General features: G+C 42.1%; 1 protein-coding gene across 1 annotated transcript in view; it reads right to left on the reverse strand.

Moving 5' to 3' along the window:
* Window positions 1-14,780: 14,780 nt before the first annotated feature.
* Window positions 14,781-19,261, reverse strand: part of cplx1 (complexin 1) — a gene marked incomplete at both ends in the record, with an annotated part of 70,918 nt that continues 66,437 nt past the window's right edge. The window contains one exon of the mRNA XM_083651494.1: window positions 14,781-14,978. Within this exon, the coding sequence (XP_083507620.1) occupies window positions 14,781-14,978 (198 nt within the window). The remainder of the gene's footprint in view (window positions 14,979-19,261) is intronic.

The following is a 19,261-nucleotide window of genomic DNA, read 5'->3' on the forward strand; positions in this document are numbered from 1 at the left end:
CGCCCTTCCCAATTATAACCCCTCACACTGCTGCTTTCCACTGGTTTTGTGTCAGTTTAGCAAGTGGAGCATGGCTGTTCCTCACCCCACCCACCACCCCAAGCATGCTCAGCTCATCCTTTACATGGGAGTTCACTTTATAATTTGACACAGTGCTCACCCAGTATTTCCCAACTCTAAATTACCTGTTTCTATATTTAGATCCAATTTGAATCAAGAAAATGTCCCATTGTTGCTCTGTCTGTTGAGAAAATTCCACATGTTCTAGGTATGGTAACTTCTGGGAATGGCAATCGGTAATGTCGGGCAGTTTCTGACTCATTCATCAATGAGCAGTCTTTTCTGCATCTCATAACTCACACATTTCATTTTTTAAATGAAAAGGTACTTTGTCACAATGCCATTCTTTTAAGTTTTGTTTCTTTTTGTTTTCAAACTTTGTATACAGTAATTTGAGTTCACAAGCATGTCTCAAAGGGGTTTACATAGCTTCATCGCAACATGAAAAACAAGCCACAGAGTGTAATAACGGCGTCTCTTGATGGCATGGCCACTAGGGGCCGATGATCATCACTCATGACATCACAATTGCTCAGTGTCTTCGGTGTGACATCATCTGGCCATTTTCTTTCTTTCTTTTTTCTCTTTTTCTTTCTTTCTTTCTTTCTTTCTTTCTTTCTTTCTTTCTTTCTTTCTTTCTTTCTTTCTTTCTTTCTTTGGGGACATTCATGCATACATAGTACATGCATACTGTACATACATACATACCTGTACGTATACGCACCACTGACCTAAATATTATGTATGTAATAATACAAAGCCATTTTTTGGACTCACATTTTGCAGCAAAGTGTCATCTTCAGCCATCTTGGGGTCCTTGCACAGCTCACGCAAAATGGCGGGTTTCCCAGAGCCGCAGCTCCGCCTGCTATTGGCCCTTGATTGGCAAGCTGCACGATCACTGGACTTGACCTGTCAATCACCCCCTTTTCTATCATCTATTTTACTCTAAATGGGCGAGTTATATAAGAATTCAACCCCCTACAGTTGTTATGAAAGGTGAAATTAGCTATATAGGCCAAAAACCGTGTTTCGGTCCAATCTGCAAACATGCATAATCACTGTTGCAAACTGGGGCATTTTAACACGGGGTGAACGGGAATGGCATCAGTTCCGGGTCCTCCCTCAAGTGGCCATTCGAGGAACTACAGCTTTCAGGATTACTTCAGTGATTTCCTCTGAAAAACCCAGAGCTATAGCCCACTGATACGGACAGACCCTCTTATAGATGCCTCAGCCGCTGATGGCCACGTCGTAAAAACAACTTTGATCTTATGTTCAGCATGTTACAGCTCCACCACGGACAGTGAAGGATTCAAACTGTGGACTCATGAAATTCTTTTTTGAGAGTTTACACCCATATTATCTTCATTTGATGAGTTCTGTCAATTTGGTCAGAAAATGCACTCCCATTTGCAGAAAATCCTCTTGTAGTCTTTCCCACCTTTGTCAACTGATTCTCATCAGACCCAATCCTGGAACCTAGCTGTCTATCAGCTTGGTTCCAGGTTCCAGGTTCTGATGACTAACTCTGGGACAGACAGCTGATATTTCAGGGTTTCCGCTGTAGAGCGGACATCCTGCCCCTTCTGTCATTGTTTACAGTCTGATGACATCTCATATGCAGCTATTTATTTTTATTATGATTATTATGATAATGATGATGATGATTATTATTATTATTAGCCGAAATATTGTCTGGACCTACAGTACATTCGATCAGCTCCACCTCCATTCTGGCATCAATTGGACTGTAAACAATAACCGTGGTGCACGGAAGCTGGATCCTCTGTATTTTAAAATATTGAATGATGATCTTAAGGCAATAATATAATGGACATCGTTTTTCAGAAATTAGCTGTGCAATAGTCTCTTAGAGGGTGCTCATTACTACTCACTTAGCTGCCCTCGAGCGTACGGATCACATTATAGCTATAGCACACCACGATGAATTACTTATTTCAAGCAGTGTGGAATCTGCATTTCGATGCTTAGAAAACCACGCAACCAAACGAGGTGTCCAAACGAAAATAACCTCTTTAAAGCCAGTACTGTAACCTCAGACAGAAGATTGTGAACTAGCCCGGCGTTTCTCAAACGCATTTCCATTTCAAAGCTGCTCGTCTGCTTGAAACAGCATGGGGCCCTTCTGCATAAATCCAGCCCTGTCTCTTGACCGTGGAGCAAATGAGTGTCTTCTATTAAATTTGAGGCAATTAGGAACCCCTACATGATGTAATTGCTTCTAGATGGATCAAACTAAGCTGGACTAAGAGCTGCAACAAGGGAACGTAGGCGGAGTGTTCCAGATGTTTCATCAATCATTTAGGTAATAGGATCTCCAAGATTTTCCTTTGGGAACCGCATGGTCTTTTTCTTACAGTTGCATCTCCTCCTCTCCGATCCCGCCCCCCCACCACCGCCTCTATTTTTTGTTTCAACCTTGATAACCATGCAGGGGTGCAGTCAGTGTGGGTGTGTGAGGTGGGTTGGGGGGTGTTTACATTGTGCCGCTCGCTGCCATGGCTGCTTTAGAGTGGAAATTCAGATGTCAGGTTCAGAGCGTTACCCTCTGTTATCACATTTCCATAGATGGCTGGCACTTCAATTTTGCAGCTCAGCAGAGCTGAATCCTAAGCACCACTTTCTGGGAAGTAGGCTATAGGCTGCAGATTTACCCCGGCCCAATGTGCTGCAATATTAACACCATGCTGATGAGGAAAAAAAGACTCGGTGGATATCAGGACTGTGATGCCATGGTACAAATAGGACTGTTTATGAGCGTATCATCTACATACAGCACAGTTTTAGAATCAGAATCAGGTTTATTTGCCATATACAAGGAATTGGACTCCGGGGATATGTTGCTCTCAATGTACTTAAACAGGAAAAAGGAAAGGCATGATACAAGCTAAAACAAACAAACAAGGACAGCAAACAAAGGTATGTATACAAAGCAATTTACATTACAATAAGTGTGATGTAGAGTGACCGTTATAAGAGGAAAATAATAATAATAATAATAATTGTATACCTATGTACAGTCTAATTATATGTAAACCATACTGGATTGTTAACAAGGCTATAAGTCAGAAGATATTACACAGTTGTTTATCAATCTATAAGCAAAGGTTTGAGAGAGTAAATTATTGAGACGCAGCTTTGGGACAGTTATTACACAGTTATTGCACAGTTAACACATTTCACCTTGTGTGTGTGCGTTTGCGCACATGTTTGTGTGTGTGTCGGGGGGATTATGTGCATGAGGTAGGTGCAACAACAGGTAAAGTGATTCAAGTGTACATCAAGTGTTCGACTGAAGTGATCAAGTGACTGATGTTCATCAGAGTGATGGCCTAGTGGGAAGAAACTGTTCTTATGTCTGGTTGTTTTGGTGGACGGTCGTCTAAACCACCTACCAGCGTGGAGGAGTTCAAACAGATCATGTCCAGGGTGAGATCAGGATAGGAGAGGTAACCCAGAGATGACTTGTGACCAGAAGCCGGCTAGCTGCGGACACAAATGTGGCTGGTGAAAATTAATGAGAAACACTCACCATTCCCTCAACAACTACCGTTGAAATGTCCTTGACCAAGGCACCTAACCCCTACCCCTAACTGTTCCCCATGGCTTCTCCACAGGGAAACACTGTGGTTGTACATTTTCAGATTGAATGTGAAGCATAATGTCCCTGGAAAAATAGCATGCTACTACATCACCTTTCCTGGCTAAAATAAGATGGTAACTAGGGCACTTCCGCCAACCTTTCTACAACGTTTCATGGTTTCACGTGTTTTAGTCCAGTCAATCTAACTCAAAAAAGTTGCCCAACCCAGGTGTAACTGCAATAGTAATATTTCATAGATTCATTGGTCCTATGGGCTAACTAAACATTCTGAACCTTTTTTGTGATAGGCCATGTCCCCGTTTGTCCAGTGGGCATGGAAAATGAATCAGTTAAGTTGACATGTGACCTACTTTCCCCCCCAAGTTATAGATATAGAGATATCGTGCAGATGGGTAAAAACACAACCTCCTGGGTACCGCGCGACCAAGTCCGTGGGCAGAGCGGAGGTAATACAGCAATTTGTTTCTGCTGAAGAGAATAAGATCCCAGCAGCGTTACAGGATGTGCAGGAGAGCTGAGTCACCACCAGCAATCACATGCTATTTGAACCATCTTAGTTGAATCTGCGCCACAGCTCTTTTCACAGTCACCGTGATTTTTTTGTATGAAATGTCAGAAGATGTCTTTCGCAGAGAGGAGAAGCATGCTTTTGCCGTATGGCAGTAACAGCTTCCCTGAAGGAAATGTTAAATTATTGAAACCCAACAGTATTTATAGACAGCAGAAAATATCCTGCTCCCATGGAGAGACATGCAGTTAGGCCAGGGGCCCCCAATTACTTTTCACCAAGGGCCACATTTTGCTGACGGCCGAGGGCTGGGGGCCAAACGACTTATTCTCAGTCATCTGTTTATTTTGTGCATATAAACCATTGATATAAACACACTGCTTCAATGTTTACAATGATATATTGAAGGGGACAACTCTCAGTTTTTCCCCAAAAAGGAAATTTCTGCCCATGCTCTCAAAATTCGCATCGCAAATTTCATGCTGTATATTCGCATCGCTCTTGATGTGCAAGGACCCTCAGTGTGCATCACCTATTTTTAGAGGATTTTTTTTTTATATATAATACAGGCCTACATGGGATAAGAGAGTTTCAAGGACTTGTGGCACAGTCTTACCATCATCATCTAAGCCAGCGTTTCAGACTCTGAGGAGGAACGCTCACTAATTGAGGTCAGGGGCGCTCTTGAATGGAACTTTTTCAATCCGTCCCAGCCCATTCATTTGCTCCTTTTAACACAGTAAAATGGAGGAACGTCCCCTTGGGGTCCGCTCCTGAAATTAAATGCCTTCTAATACGCCCAGACCTCTTGTCACTGTGGTGGATGGAAAGCCGCTTTCCAAGTCTGTCCCTGATACGGGTGCTGTGGGAAGGTCTCTGGGCTACTTTATTCATTAATTTCGCCCATTATAGCTCCATCTGAGCCTCCACGGCCACTCCGATCTGATGTCGATGGACCCGTCAATCTGAGCGTCCCAACCGCCCTGTGACATCTAGAGAGCTGCCCTGCACTTAGAGCTGCATGCTGCGGCCTGATGACAGTCAAATGGCTGTCTGATGGATTTGAAATGAATCGCGCTTCCCTCTCAAATGTTCATCTGCATGTAATCAAAATATGCAAAACAGAGGAGAGTGTGTGTGTGTGTGTGTGTGTGTGTGTGTGTTGTTGTGCATGGTACTGTATGTCCATTGGACATAGTTTGATGAGAAAATAAGCAACGCTTTTTTTTTAGGGCGGTTGGCTGTCCCTGCATTAGTTTTGCAATATAGAAATTCAGCACTGGTCATGCACTATTAGTCACTCACTATTTCCCTCTACAGCTGAAACCCTGCTGTATTTCACACTGACACACTGATCAAACACACACACACACACACACACACACACACACACACACACACACACACACACACACACACACACACACACACACACACACACACACAAACACACACACTGCTACAATGCTGTATGTATGGTATGTACTGCTTTTGTTGTTTTGCACTATCATTTTGCTCCGCACGAGTCACAGACTGAGGTTTTAGTTACACCAACATTTCTCAGATGTTTGAGCTGCTCTGAGGGCAGCAATAGTCTCATTGGTTGAGTGAAACCTCAATGGGCGGAGCCAAATACGGTTTTCGGAGCAAAACAGTAATGCAAAGAAATAACTCTGGTCATAATAATATAAATAAACACTATAACGGCAATGACATTCTTTGAATTCATTCCTGACCATGGCATGATATTGGAAGGTGAGCAGCTAACTAACTAGCTTCCATTATGGCTAGTTTGAATTTGGAAGGTCAGCTAGCTAATAGTAGATTGCATTTTTCTCAGTTTGTAGCCAGAGGTAATACAAATTCCTGTAGGTTCTTGCCAATGAATCAGCAATCAAAATAAGCATCATGGTCCATGAAAAAAACAACACTAAAATCCTTTTTCAATTTTTCCAACCCTTCATCTCCAACTATCTCCACCCCTCCGACTTGCCCACAAAACATAGTGTCATGATGGTCTGAAGCTCAGTCCTGCTAGGTGGGAAAGAAATCCCAGGCGAGCCTCATACAGCCACCATCAAAAGTAAAGATTGTGTTCTATCGAGCTGACTGCAGCGCCATTCTGCTTACACTTTACACTGGCTGCTTTCTGTGGCCAGTGCCCAGTGGAGAGCAGATAATTGACATTGACTGTTGCATGTCTACGGGACAGCAATGGAGCCGTGGCTCCCCCACAGCCTGAGTGGTGCTTAGAGAGCACAGAGGCAGCTGGGTCTGGAAAGACCTCCGAGGATGAATGCTAATGGAATTGATTCATACCCTCATTTCCTGCAGGGAGACGGCTGGACTTTTATTGCAAAGGAGGAGCCAAGAAGACCCTTGTGTGTGTGTGTGTGTGTGTGCGTGCGTGTGTGCGTGTGTGTGCGTGTGCGTGCGTGCGTGCGTGCGTGCGTGTGTGCGTGTGCGTGCTCAACGAAAGGCCTGAAGTGGTGGAAATGAAGAAACCGAGGCAGTGTCAAAAACCTCTAAGCAATCTAGCACCGTCATGGAGGTCCATTGGAAAACTGCTGTGTGCAAATAATGCAAATAACTAAGTAGATATTATCTCCTGGTAGAAAAAGAGAGATACTTGAAAAAGAAAAAAGATGAAGTTCTACCTCAGTTCAGTAAGCAGAACAAGTGAATGGTCCAAACGGAGTATTTGTTCCCAGATTTAGGTTAGTATTGTCTTGTCTTGTCGTCTCTATACTCCAGAGGTAGCTCGAGAAGGCAGTTAAATGGATAAGATACTGCACAGAATATCAAATCAGCTGCTGCCAAAAGCTATAGGTCTTCCAATATGGCTGCCAGAGAGAGCGTTAACTTGCCCTATAACAATAGCAGTGTAATGAAATGATATGTTGAGTTTCACAATGAGTTGATGAAACATGGTTCACTGTTAAAGACACTGGTGTGTAAACCTTTTTTTTTTTTATCAAGGAGAACTTTGGATTATTTTTCGGGAAAGTGTTGAAATCTGGTTTAAATAGCTTCAGTTGTTGTGGACACTCAGGTATGAATGTATGAAAGTAAATACATTTTCCTTCGATAAATGATGATTAATACTGCTACTACTGCTGCTGCTGCTGCTGCTACTACTACTACTACTACTACTACTACTACTACTACTACTACTACTGCTACCACCACCACCCCCATTAATCTCATTAAGTCTCTGGGATGGCGGAAGGATAACTCTGCTCAGAAGCTGGCAGAGCATGAAACACAAAGTGCATCATGGGGAAACTCAATCTTTCACACAACATATGTTGCAACAGATAGCGTGAAAAAAAACCTTTCCCCTGCGCTCTACACACGTGTAGCCTACCTTTTGGAAGAACCTTGAAAAAGCATCAAATGAATGTGTCAGACCTGTAGAACTGAATGTGAAGATATTTGTATGTATCAGAACCAGTATTAAATAATATCTTCAATCTTGCATCGCTGTTTACTCCCAAAGTAAAACGAGTGGTGGCTTTTAATAAATAGAAGAGTGAATCACAGATAGGAATGAAATGGCAGCTAGCCTTTCAAAGTAAAATCTATTGATGTATAATTGGTGGGTAAAGAAATGAAAAGCCCTACGCTGCGTGGTGATAGGTGATGCCGGCAACCTTCTGGAGGAACCTTATTTAAAATCCAAGCCAAAACTCTGACAAGCAATAATAGGCTATGCCTCAAAATGTCAAAGCACTGTAATCGATTAACTCCGTTTATTCCGCTCTGGAGTTGAGCCCAACCCAGAACATCAGTGGTGCCCCTAATCCTCGCTTGGCGTTCTTCCATCATCTTTCTAGTGGATTTGTTTGATGTACTAGAAGGTTTCCCAAACCCATATCGCAGACCCACTTATGGTAAAGCAGACTGTGTTATGAGACACATGCTATTTGAGTCGCTCTGATGCTTCTGTGGCATAATACTCACTGTGGCACGAGCGAGTTGGGTCTTTTTTTAAGGTTATCCAATCACGATTTGAATGACACAGTGGATTCTGTTTACAGCCCTTTCGCTTTTATTGAATAGATGTTAAAATTCCTTAGGGAAAAAAATGTGAAAAATGTATAAACAGCCATGTTGAGATGAAAAACAGATCAGCACTCCAGAGACTGACAAAAAAACATTAACATGTGATATACATTGAAGGTCTTTGCACATACGTCCTTAACGAATGCCATGCAGAATGGAAAATGATCCGAGATCATGATGTCTCGCCTCCCATATCAGAAAACAAAAAAACAAAACAAAACTCTGCATGTCTCTACCCCCGCCTTCAAAATATTGATGAGAGCTTACACAGAGGGAGTCATAGCCTGCCCTAGCTAGAAATTGTATCTTCCCAGAACGTTCTGAGAACGTCCCCGCTGGTGTAAAGGATGTCGCCTTGTAACCTTCCCAGAACGTTCCCAGACCGGACCATTTTCAGGGAAAAGTCAGGACATTCTGGGAATGTTTAGGGAACCATTACTATAGCGCGTTCCCCAGCTACTGTAGGGTCTCTCTACACATACTTTCCCAGAACGTTCGTAGAACATAAATGGTATGTTCCCAGAACGTTGTCCCACTGGTGTAAAGATGTCTCGCCTTGTAATGTTCCCGGACCAGACCAATGTGGAGTTCGTTAAAGGGTAGGGGGTAACACTTCATAATACTGTAACACAAAAAATGGGTAGTTACTGAGGAATGAGTAAGGAACGAACCATTAGTTCATGAATAGTTAATGATTAGTTAATGAGTAGTTGATAGGTAGTTCCTTAATGGTAGTTACTTAACACACAGACCATTAGTTACCATGTTAACGAACCAGTAAGTAATGATTACTTCCCTAAAAAAAACTTTTTTTCATTTGTTTTCATTCACTAGTTCATTAATAGTTAATCGGTAGTTCCTTAAAGATCCTTAATGGTAGTTACTTAAGAACTGACCATTAGTTCCCATGGTAGTTACTTAAGAACTGACCATTAGTTACCATGTTAACGAACCAGTAAGTAATGATTACTTCCTTAATTTTTTTAAAATATTTCACTAGTTGTTAAGTAATGGTAAAGTAAGCAGGAAGTAATGGTGTATTCCTTAGTAACTACCGTACTCAGTAAGATGTACTGCTTTACTTGAGGGGGCACAAACATGTTAAGTAATGGTAAAGTAAGCAGGAAGTAATGGTGCATTCCTTACTAACAACTCGGTAAGATGTACTGCTTTACTTGAGGGGGCACAAACATGGGAACTAATGGTAAAGTAAGCAGGAAGTAATGGTGTATCCCTTAGTAACAACTCAGGAAGATGTACTGCTTTACTTGAGGGGTCACACACATGTTAAGTAATGGTAAAGTAAGCAGGAAGTAATGGTGCATTCCTTACTAACAACTCGGTATATACTATAGGAATACACCATTACTTCCTGCTTACTTTACCATTACTTAACATGTTTGTGCCCCCTCAAGTAAAGCAGTACCTCTTACTGAGTAGTTACTAAGGAATACACCATTACTTCCTGCTTACTTTACCATTACTTAACAACTAGTGAAATATTTAAAAAAAATTAAGGAAGTAATCATTACTTACTGGTTCGTTAACATGGTAACTAATGGTCAGTTCTTAAGTAACTACCATGGGAACTAATGGTCAGTTCTTAAGTAACTACCATTAAGGATCTTTAAGGAACTACCAATTAACTATTAATGAACTAGTGAATGAAAACAAATGAAAAAAAGTTTTTTTTAGGGAAGTAATCATTACTTACTGGTTCGTTAACATGGTAACTAATGGTCAGTTCTTAAGTAACTACCATTAAGGAACTACCTATCAACTACTCATTAACTATTCATGAACTAATGGTTCGTTCCTTACTCGTTCCTCAGTAACTACCCATTTTTTGTGTTACAGTATTATGAAGTGTTACCGGGTAGGGGACATTATTTGGCGACTTTCAGGGAACATTCAGGACGTTCTGGGGCTGTTAGAACTGGTTGAATGCAGAAACACAGGACGATGAACAATTATATGAAATCACTTTATTCTCAGAGTGTGCGGTGATTCCATTTTTGCAGGAATGTTACAGACTAAAATATCTGTCTAAAATGGCATGCAGTGAGGCTAACAGGTGGAGCGTCGAAACACAGAGAGAGGACACAAACGATTACATCAACGACCTTGCCTACACATCGCACACCGTAAGCATGCATACATTTTGGTCAACAAATAGGGAGAGAGAGAAAGAGGGAGGGAGAAGGGTGAGAAGATTTTTTTTTTTTTTTTTACAAAAGAATGCACCAAATAAACACGTTTTTCTCAAAATACCAACCACCAGAAGACAGAAACAGGACTCGCTACAGACAAGAAAACCAAAATTAAAAAACGGCACCAGAATAAGCATCTTCTCAACACGTACAAAACAGAGAAAGACAGATGCAAGGAGAGAGAAACATCAGACAGTTACATTCAAGTCACATCAAAGGAATATTATTATATTTTTAAGTGGCATATTTGTCAGGCAGTTTTTTTTATCATAGAATGACTGAATGAGCGACACAAATGAGTGACTTCCAACTGAGGAACAACACAGTGGGGTCAACAGTCAACTGACGTCGCATCTACCGGACGACAACGTTATTGATTACGCATGACTTTGGGCAGTTTGTTTGGGCAGTGGTCAATAAGCCATTTTTAGCGCAATCAATTGGCATATACTTGATAATGATAAATGTGTCTAGAATGGCGTCGATGAATGAAATGCAGAAGGCGATGTCTGATTTCAGAGCACGCCGGTTTGGAAAAGCCTCACCGGCGCCGTGAAAAACTCCACACACGGATGATGCTTGATAACTATTCATTGCTGGAATAACCCTACGTAGGGATTGACTGGGCAGTAATCGTAGCTTTCTAAAGTATTCTTGGGCCAAAGAAGATACGTGTCACTAAGTTAAAAGGTGGGGTGTGCTTGGCGCGGGCCGCTAGCGGTGAAATTAGCGTTAAATTTCATCACAGGAGGCCAGTTATGCTCCAAACTCCATTACGTCTTCAAATGTCCAAAGGTTCCACGTGTAAAACAATTCAAACTTAAAGCTAGAATACCTGAGAATTTAAAAATAAACAAGACATGTAGTTAAAGAATATTAAATGAAACATCGTGTCTCTAACTACGCTATTCTTTGGTTTGATCGGATGACTACTTGGAATAATGGGTTTGAATGTTGCTTAATGGGCCCATGACTGGTGAAGAGCAAATATTGGTCGTTGCTAAAAGTTCACACAATGTTGGAACGGAAGCTGAAGAAGGCAGTTCACAAGTACAATAATAAAAAAAATCACAAAATGTGCTCTATGTGACCTTACCACACTGTGCATTTTAATTTATTTTTGTATATATTCAGCATTGTTTGAGTGCTCAGTAAGGGCTGTTAATGCTAATCTCCCTCATCTAAACCACAGGAATCCATAGGTTCAGAAGCAAGTTTTTTTTTATCATCGTATTTCAGAAAAAAAGATTACAAGGCCTATACAGCTACAGAAGTGTGCATGTGGATTACGAGAAACATTTTCTAGCAAGATTTATCACAAGAATGATCACTTTTGTCACTTTAAAGTTAGCGCTAATAGCACATTTACGCGTTTCCGTCAACTTCATTTTTTATTATTTTTTCTGTTCATGGCAGGTAAAATAGCGTATACAGTATATCAGATTCACACTATTAGCTTCTATATTATAACAACATCAAATTATAGTTGAAGTTACTCGTCACCATGTACAGTACTTGCAACATAGGCATTGACTTAAATATCCAAGATTGTATGTTACCAGCACAAAGTCCAGTGGAATGTCTGAAATATCTGGAATGTTTTAACAAGACACTGTGGAATAAGGGGTAAATACTAGGCAAATGGAAAATAATTAGATTTCATCTTCGTCTGACCACCTTTGAGCAGTATTTTACCTGCAAATTCTATAAAATTCTTTAAATACACAAACGTTTTTTGTTTCTAATGCCATAATGCTTTCAGGCAGCATGAATGGTTTTTATTTAAGTCCTCCATCATCTCAGTACTTTGTAAACAGCACGTATTCCTCTTTGTCTCTGAACAACTATACGGTAGTTAGATTTTTATTTCTTTTTAAACACACAGCTGATTGCGCTCACTTGCTCAATAGTGACCATTCACTTTTCCGCGGCTCCAGTTCCGAAGATAATTGCCCATTCATTTTCTACATAGACATTTTGAAAAATCCTTATATAAAGAGTTTGAAACCTGCAACTGAGCTAACCAGCTAGCAGCACATCAATCGTGCGTGACCAAAAAACATGTGACTCAGAGCAAAAACAAAAAAATTAAACATACCCCCGCCCCCCTTCCCCAATATATTATATAGATTTCCGCTTTTTATTTTTGGTTTTTGCTCGAAGTCAAATGTTTTATGGTAACTTACAATTCATCTGCTAGCTGGTCGGCTTGGTTCCAGGCTTAAAACTTAAATAAGGATTTTTCGAAATGTGGAGAAAATGAATTCTCTTCCTGGAACCGGAACCGCGAAAAAGTGGGCGGTCACTGTTCAGCTCTATTTTGTATTGTGTGACTGAACATTTTACGACATGAAACAAAATCATCCCACCTTCCCCCTTTTTCTCTTTTTTTTTTTGTTTATAATCAAACATCTCTGACCTACAAAGACGTCACTGCTTTTTACCCAGTTTGTCCTTAACATTGACTAACACACTAAGCAATAAAGTTCAAACACACAACAATGAAGATTGTCTGTTATTGCTGATTCAGGACCGGCGGCCCCTTCAGTTAACCAACGGACACAGGACAACTTCATTTCCAACAATATATTGCACCATTGTCACTGTCTGTTCACATATAGTGTGTTCACAACATTGTTGTGTTTGTCAAATCAAACAAATATTATTTTCTTTTTTTACAAAAATTAATGGAAATGTAAACACATAACTGTCTATATTCAAATGAATTTAGCCTGGTCTAAATTTCACACGTCCTACAGCGAAAGCAGAGCCACAGGACATTAAAACGGAATGTTCTCATACTACAACCATGTACAGCAAGCGTATCATGATAGGAGTTGTTTTGTCTAATCGCTTCGTGACAGTCTTCATTTATCGAGGACATTTACAGGTTCCCCCGTGAAAGAACAGTTCGGACACAGAGTCACATTTCGCTTACTGTACACGCCTACACGCTGATCGAGATGTCAATGAGATACAACGGAAATCCACTTATTGCCTCAAAAATCAATGTAATTCGCTTCATCGCAACAAATGGAATGGTATCCATTAATGTACTTTACTTCACAAAAGAACAATGGAATGGTATCCATAAAATGTACTTTACTTCACAAAAGATTACTGCATGCTTGGGGGAAACAAATCTCAAATGACAAATTCTTCTTCAATCTGGTTTACAGGTGTCGTTTTGACTTCCCAGTGCTCATATTACACATTCACAGTAAACCAATGAGAACATGAGGGACAGTTTATGGGGGTGAATCCTCACAACGGAGAACCAATAAAAATGCACGTATTTATATACACTATATGTATCAAATATTAACAAGAACATAACAAGAAAATTCAATCAAATTTTGATATGATTTGGATAATTTCTTAAAAGTTAAAAATATGGCTTATACTCTTAGTCATCTTGTTATATGTTATATTTTACTCACATATAATTCTCTCTTTTTTATATATATAACCCGAGGCTATTTACAAACAAAAAGGTGCGGATGACTGGTGATTTCTTCTTTCTAAGATCTGGACATTTTGCAAACATGGCATTAGATTTGTCTTGAAGCTAGAGTAAAGGTATTGGATCTATGCAGGTGTTGCATAGTAGACGCAGTAATATCAAGAAATATATGTTGCCCAAATGAAAAAGAAAAGAAAAGTTTGCACCACCTTCATAGATCGGATAGTTTACGTCGAAAACAAGCTCATGGCACGTTCAATTCCAGGACACTTAGAAGATGTTGGGAAGGTGGGTGGGGCTTAGAAAGGAGTGACTGCAGGTTGGGGCAGAGGTGGTTTGGGGCAAGATGGCCTTATGCTGCATTCATGTGGTGTCGGAGTAATCGGAAAAATGAGATCCCGACTGGGAAAATTCACGTGAATGGATGCTCAAGCCGGAACAACAACTCGGTAACAATGTTTGTACACGACTTGCCGACTTGAACATCACATATGCAGAAACATAGAGCCAGAAAGGATGTGGGATGAAGGTAGACGCTTTGTTGATGGCAAGAAACGTTTCATCTTCCTCACATGCAATTTGTAATATGGTATTAGCGTTAGTTGCCCTCCACGCAGAGTGGCCTAGATTAGTTAGAGAATGTATCTATTAGCATTAACCGTGATTTGGTTTCCACATGTTCCGATCAGTCCGACACCACAAGCACACCCAACACGCCGGCCTCGGAAGAACCAACTCGCCAACTCGAAAAATAGGACTGTCCGAGGAGCACATGAATGCAGCAAAAGTCTTGGTAAGATGAACGTTATAAGAAGTTTAACAATCATATTTCACCCAAAAACACTGTTACTTTTTATTGAACATATCCATGAGGGGGCCCGGGAGGAACTTCATGACCGTGTCCACGATGCTCTCTTCCTCCTCCTCCTCGTCGCCACAGCCCGGGGGCACGGCCTTCTTGGGGCGGGTCAGGCTGCCCTCCGACGCCTGCTCCATGGCCGCCGCCGCCTCCGCCTCCTTCTCTTCCTTCTTCTTGATGCCGTACTGGAGACAGGAGAGGAACGGAAAGGAGAGCGAGGCAGTCGTGTTAGAGAACGTTTGAACAAGTTGTGTTAGAGAACGTTTAAATAAGACACGCAAAGAAAACCAAACAAGTAAATCCAGAACCAAATAAATCAGAGGCATGAAACGTTTGGAGACCTTCCTCATACTGTGAACAAAACCTGAACATAACAAAGGCAGCCATTTTAGACAGTGTTGAGAACATCCTGATACCATTCAAGAGATACTCCACACTTTCTCCACTTTTTTCTGCTGAAAATCAATATATATTGGAAATTAGCTGTGTTCTTGATGAATCCAGGTCAAAGTCCTGACATTTACTGTAAATCTGAGTAATTTATCATCTCTTCTCACATACCTATGCAGTTCCATACAATCCAAAAAGGCAAAAAGGCCAGCTATAGACTCACATTTCCCTCTCTTTCTATTGGCAGAGCTCTTGACCAGTGGTGTAGCTCCATCAGATCAACAACAAACTGCTACTGTAGACTGCTATGCTAGCTAAGAAACTGGATTTTGTGTAAGCTCAAGATTATATTATAATTATGCAAGTACTTCTGAACAGTCCTTCCCTGTGTTATGTCTCACCATAACATGCTGTTTAAACCGGAAACATGGCGAACTAGAAGTGCACTCGGGAGAGCGCAGAAAAGTATACATATCTCCATCCCTCAAAAGAAAGTTGGTGCTACAATGGGTCGGGCGGACGGACGACTGCCTCTGATTGGCCTGAACCAACCAATCATCACTCCTCATGCCTAAACCTAACCAACCATCACTCCCCCGCATCCAGCCCATCCATTCTAGCAATTAACAGCGTTTAACAGTCAGCTGTTGTGTTGTGCAACCGTGCATGAAAAAGCACCGCACAGATGTTTTTTCCCATAATCCTGCAGATTCAACCTGCTGATAATTGAAGAATGTATGCAAGCAATGACATCGTGTTTGATTTAGTAACTGTAATGTGATTACTGGATTTAGTAAACAGAATTCCTTACACTGCACGTTGCAGACAAATGTAATGTGATTACAGTAATGGGTTACTTTGTAACGCATTACCCCCAACACTGTTCCCTGGTGAAGGAGTTTCCACAGCCTCACCTTTTGTTCATGGCCGTCCTGTATGTGGTTTAATCTGTTGGAGTCAGACAATCACAGCAACTCACACAATAGACCCTTTTCACAGCTGTCATTTTGTGTCTAAAAGGCAGGATAAACACAGGTGCAACCAACTCACTAATTAGGGCCCCAGCACTGGAACACAAAAGACTGGAAGTTGGAAACCCTAATGAATGTTTTGGTACACCTGTGTTTATCCTGCCTTTGGGACACAAAATGGTTATCATGAAAAGGGTCCATTAGATTGAGAGTCAGTGGGATGAAACAGAGATGTGGAAGTCACGCTCCACCACTGCACCGCGTGTCTTTGCATCTCGAAGTGGCTTCACGTGATGTAGATGCTTTCGGACAAGCATCTGTGTGTGTGTGTGTGTGTGTGTGTGTGTGTGTGTGTTTGTGCGTGTGTGTGTGTGTGTGTGTGTGTGTGTGTGTGTGTGTGTGTATGTGTGTTTGTGCGTGTGTGTGTGTGTGTGTGTGTGTGTGTTTGGGAGGTAGGGATTACGTTGAACTGAAACTCTGTATGCAAAAAAAAAAAAGGCTTAAACTGCTGCTGGTTCTAATTTGATCTGCCAAGATACTTTATATACCAATTACTTGGCAGAGGCTCTCAGCAGGACTCCTGGCAACGGCAACAATTACTGTAGCTTAGTGGAACGCAGACCTCGTGCCCCCGCTTGGCTTAAATCAAGAGTGTTTGTTAAGGAGAAGGAGGAACAAACAATCTCTAATTTAAAATGTTAGGGTGAACAACGGGAGCTGGGAGGTCTGTTTCAGCACGTCTCTGATTTAAAGCGTCTCGGGCAATTCCACTCTCTTGTCTGTTCACTGCTTAAAATATGAAGCCTTGGCTGCGTTTACTGCCATGTTCTTCTCCTCGCTGACGCTATAATGTGAACGCAAGCGGTCTGAGTTGTTTTTTTCATTTGGCTGTGTTGTTAAGTTGTCACTGAGCTGGCACTGTGTGGACTCTGTGAGTTCACAGAAATATCCCATGGACACTTACGAATCTCCTGGAAGTATACCTCTTCTGTTTAGAGCCGTTACCAAATACATTCACCAATATCCTTATGTTAAAGGGAGTGATGCCATCAGTGATGCGAGGTCCAGCAATTGTGCGCTGCGCATGCCAATGGAGCAGACGAGGCCGCCCAGAAGCCGAGCTGCGTGCGGCGAGCCCGCGCAATTTGAAGATGCAACATTTTCACTTGCCAGTAAGAATATGAAGCAAACCAGTGTGCAGGTGGAGCCAATTTTACCCCTAATGGTGGTAGCTGTTTGTATGTTAGAATAATGTTTCCTTTATTTAATGTGAAGCTTTTAAGAACCAAAACAGATGGAAAGCAGTTGATATAGCTCTCCCTTCAAGGCCTAGATGCTTTGAAAACAGGATCTCTTGTTACCCGCCGCGACAGTGTTGGCTGGTATTGTTTTCATCTCGGGAGTCTGTGTGTGTCATCAAGACAAAATGTGATCCTGGAGACACGTATATGTAGCGGGAACTAGCACAGAAGCCATTTTGAGTACTTTGCCAGGTGCTTGCTATGTTTGTCTAGTCTAGCCAGGGACAGATTTAGCAAACGTGATAGCATCAAAGCCATGCAAGATGCAGTAACTTAGTTGACATGAAAATGAAGGTTGAGCTCGAAAATGTGGATAATCCGAGCAAGAAGAGGGTGTGGACTGCAGCCACAGCAGGAAGATAGTCAGAGGGAGGCAGAGGGTGTGGACTGGAGGCACAGCAGGAAGATAGTCCGCCTGCCTGGCTGAGAGATGCTTGGTCTCGAGGCAGAGATGCGGAAAATGAGACGGACTCTCCCGTGACCCTTTGCTGTTCTCTCAAGCAGAAGTTAATGTGATTCTGGGGCAATAAATAGCTGAAAGGGAGACAGCTACTGTCCATTTCAGCTGGTGAAGATGTGGATGTGGCCATTGGGTGTGTGTGTGTGTGTGTGTGTGTGTGTGGGGGGGGGGGGGGGTTGTGTGTGTCTGCGTGTGTGGGGGCGGTGTTTGTGTGTGTGTGTGTGTGTGTGCGTGCGTGCGCTTGTGCATGCCTTTGGCTACAGCACCAGTTGAGCAGTAGGGGTGTAGCAGGAACAATTTGTTCTGTGCAGAAATGTGAAAAACATACATTCCTTTTCATCTTCTCTTTCTACGTCAATGCAAATGTGTTTGTCATTCATTAGAACCCGCATCCAGCACACATCATATCTGCTGTCACGACTAAACCATATTTTTGTCGAGCTTTGATATCACTAAGAGATGTCTCCAGGCATGAAGGAAGCCTGCCTCACTCGCCTGTCCACACGTCGCTTGACACATTAGAACATGAAAACACAATGCAGAGCTCAGATTGCCCGAGTCGTGCATAATGGAAGTCTTAGTAACGAGGCCAACACACACTGACAGAGAGCAGGGATGATGGCTTGTGGGTAACAGAGTGATGGTTTAGGGAGCAGGGATGATGGCTTGTGGGTAACAGAGTGATGGTTTAGGGAGCAGGGATGATGGCTTGTGGGTAACAGAGTGATGGTTTAGAGAGCAGGGATGATGGCTTGTGGGTAACAGAGTGATGGTTTAGGGAGCAGGGATGATGGCTTGTGGGTAACAGAGTGATGGTTTAGGGAGCAGGGATGATGGCTTGTGGGTAACAGAGTGATGGTTTAGGGAGCAGGGATGATGGCTTGTGGGTAACAGAGTGATGGTTTAGGGAGCAGGGATGATGGCTTGTGGGTAACAGAGTGATGGTTTAGAGAGCAGGGATGATGGCTTGTGGGTAACAGAGTGATGGTTTAGGGAGCAGGGATGATGGCTTGTGGGTAACAGAGTGATGGTTTAGAGAGCAGGGATGATGGCTTGTGGGTAACAGAGTGATGGTTTAGGGAGCAGGGATGATGGCTTGTGGGTAACAGAGTGATGGTTTAGAGAGCAGGGATGATGGCTTGTGGGTAACAGAGTGATGGTTTAGAGAGCAGGGATGATGGCTTGTGGGTAACAGAGTGATGGTTTAGAGAGCAGGGATGATGGCTTGTGGGTAACAGAGTGATGGTTTAGGGAGCAGGGATGATGGCTTGTGGGTAACAGAGTGATGGTTTAGAGAGCAGGGATGATGGCTTGTGGGTAACAGAGTGATGGTTTAGAGAGCAGGG

This window comes from Poromitra crassiceps (assembly GCF_964638095.1).
Source record: "Poromitra crassiceps genome assembly, chromosome: 15".
In the NCBI taxonomy this organism is placed as follows: domain Eukaryota; kingdom Metazoa; phylum Chordata; class Actinopteri; order Beryciformes; family Melamphaidae; genus Poromitra; species Poromitra crassiceps.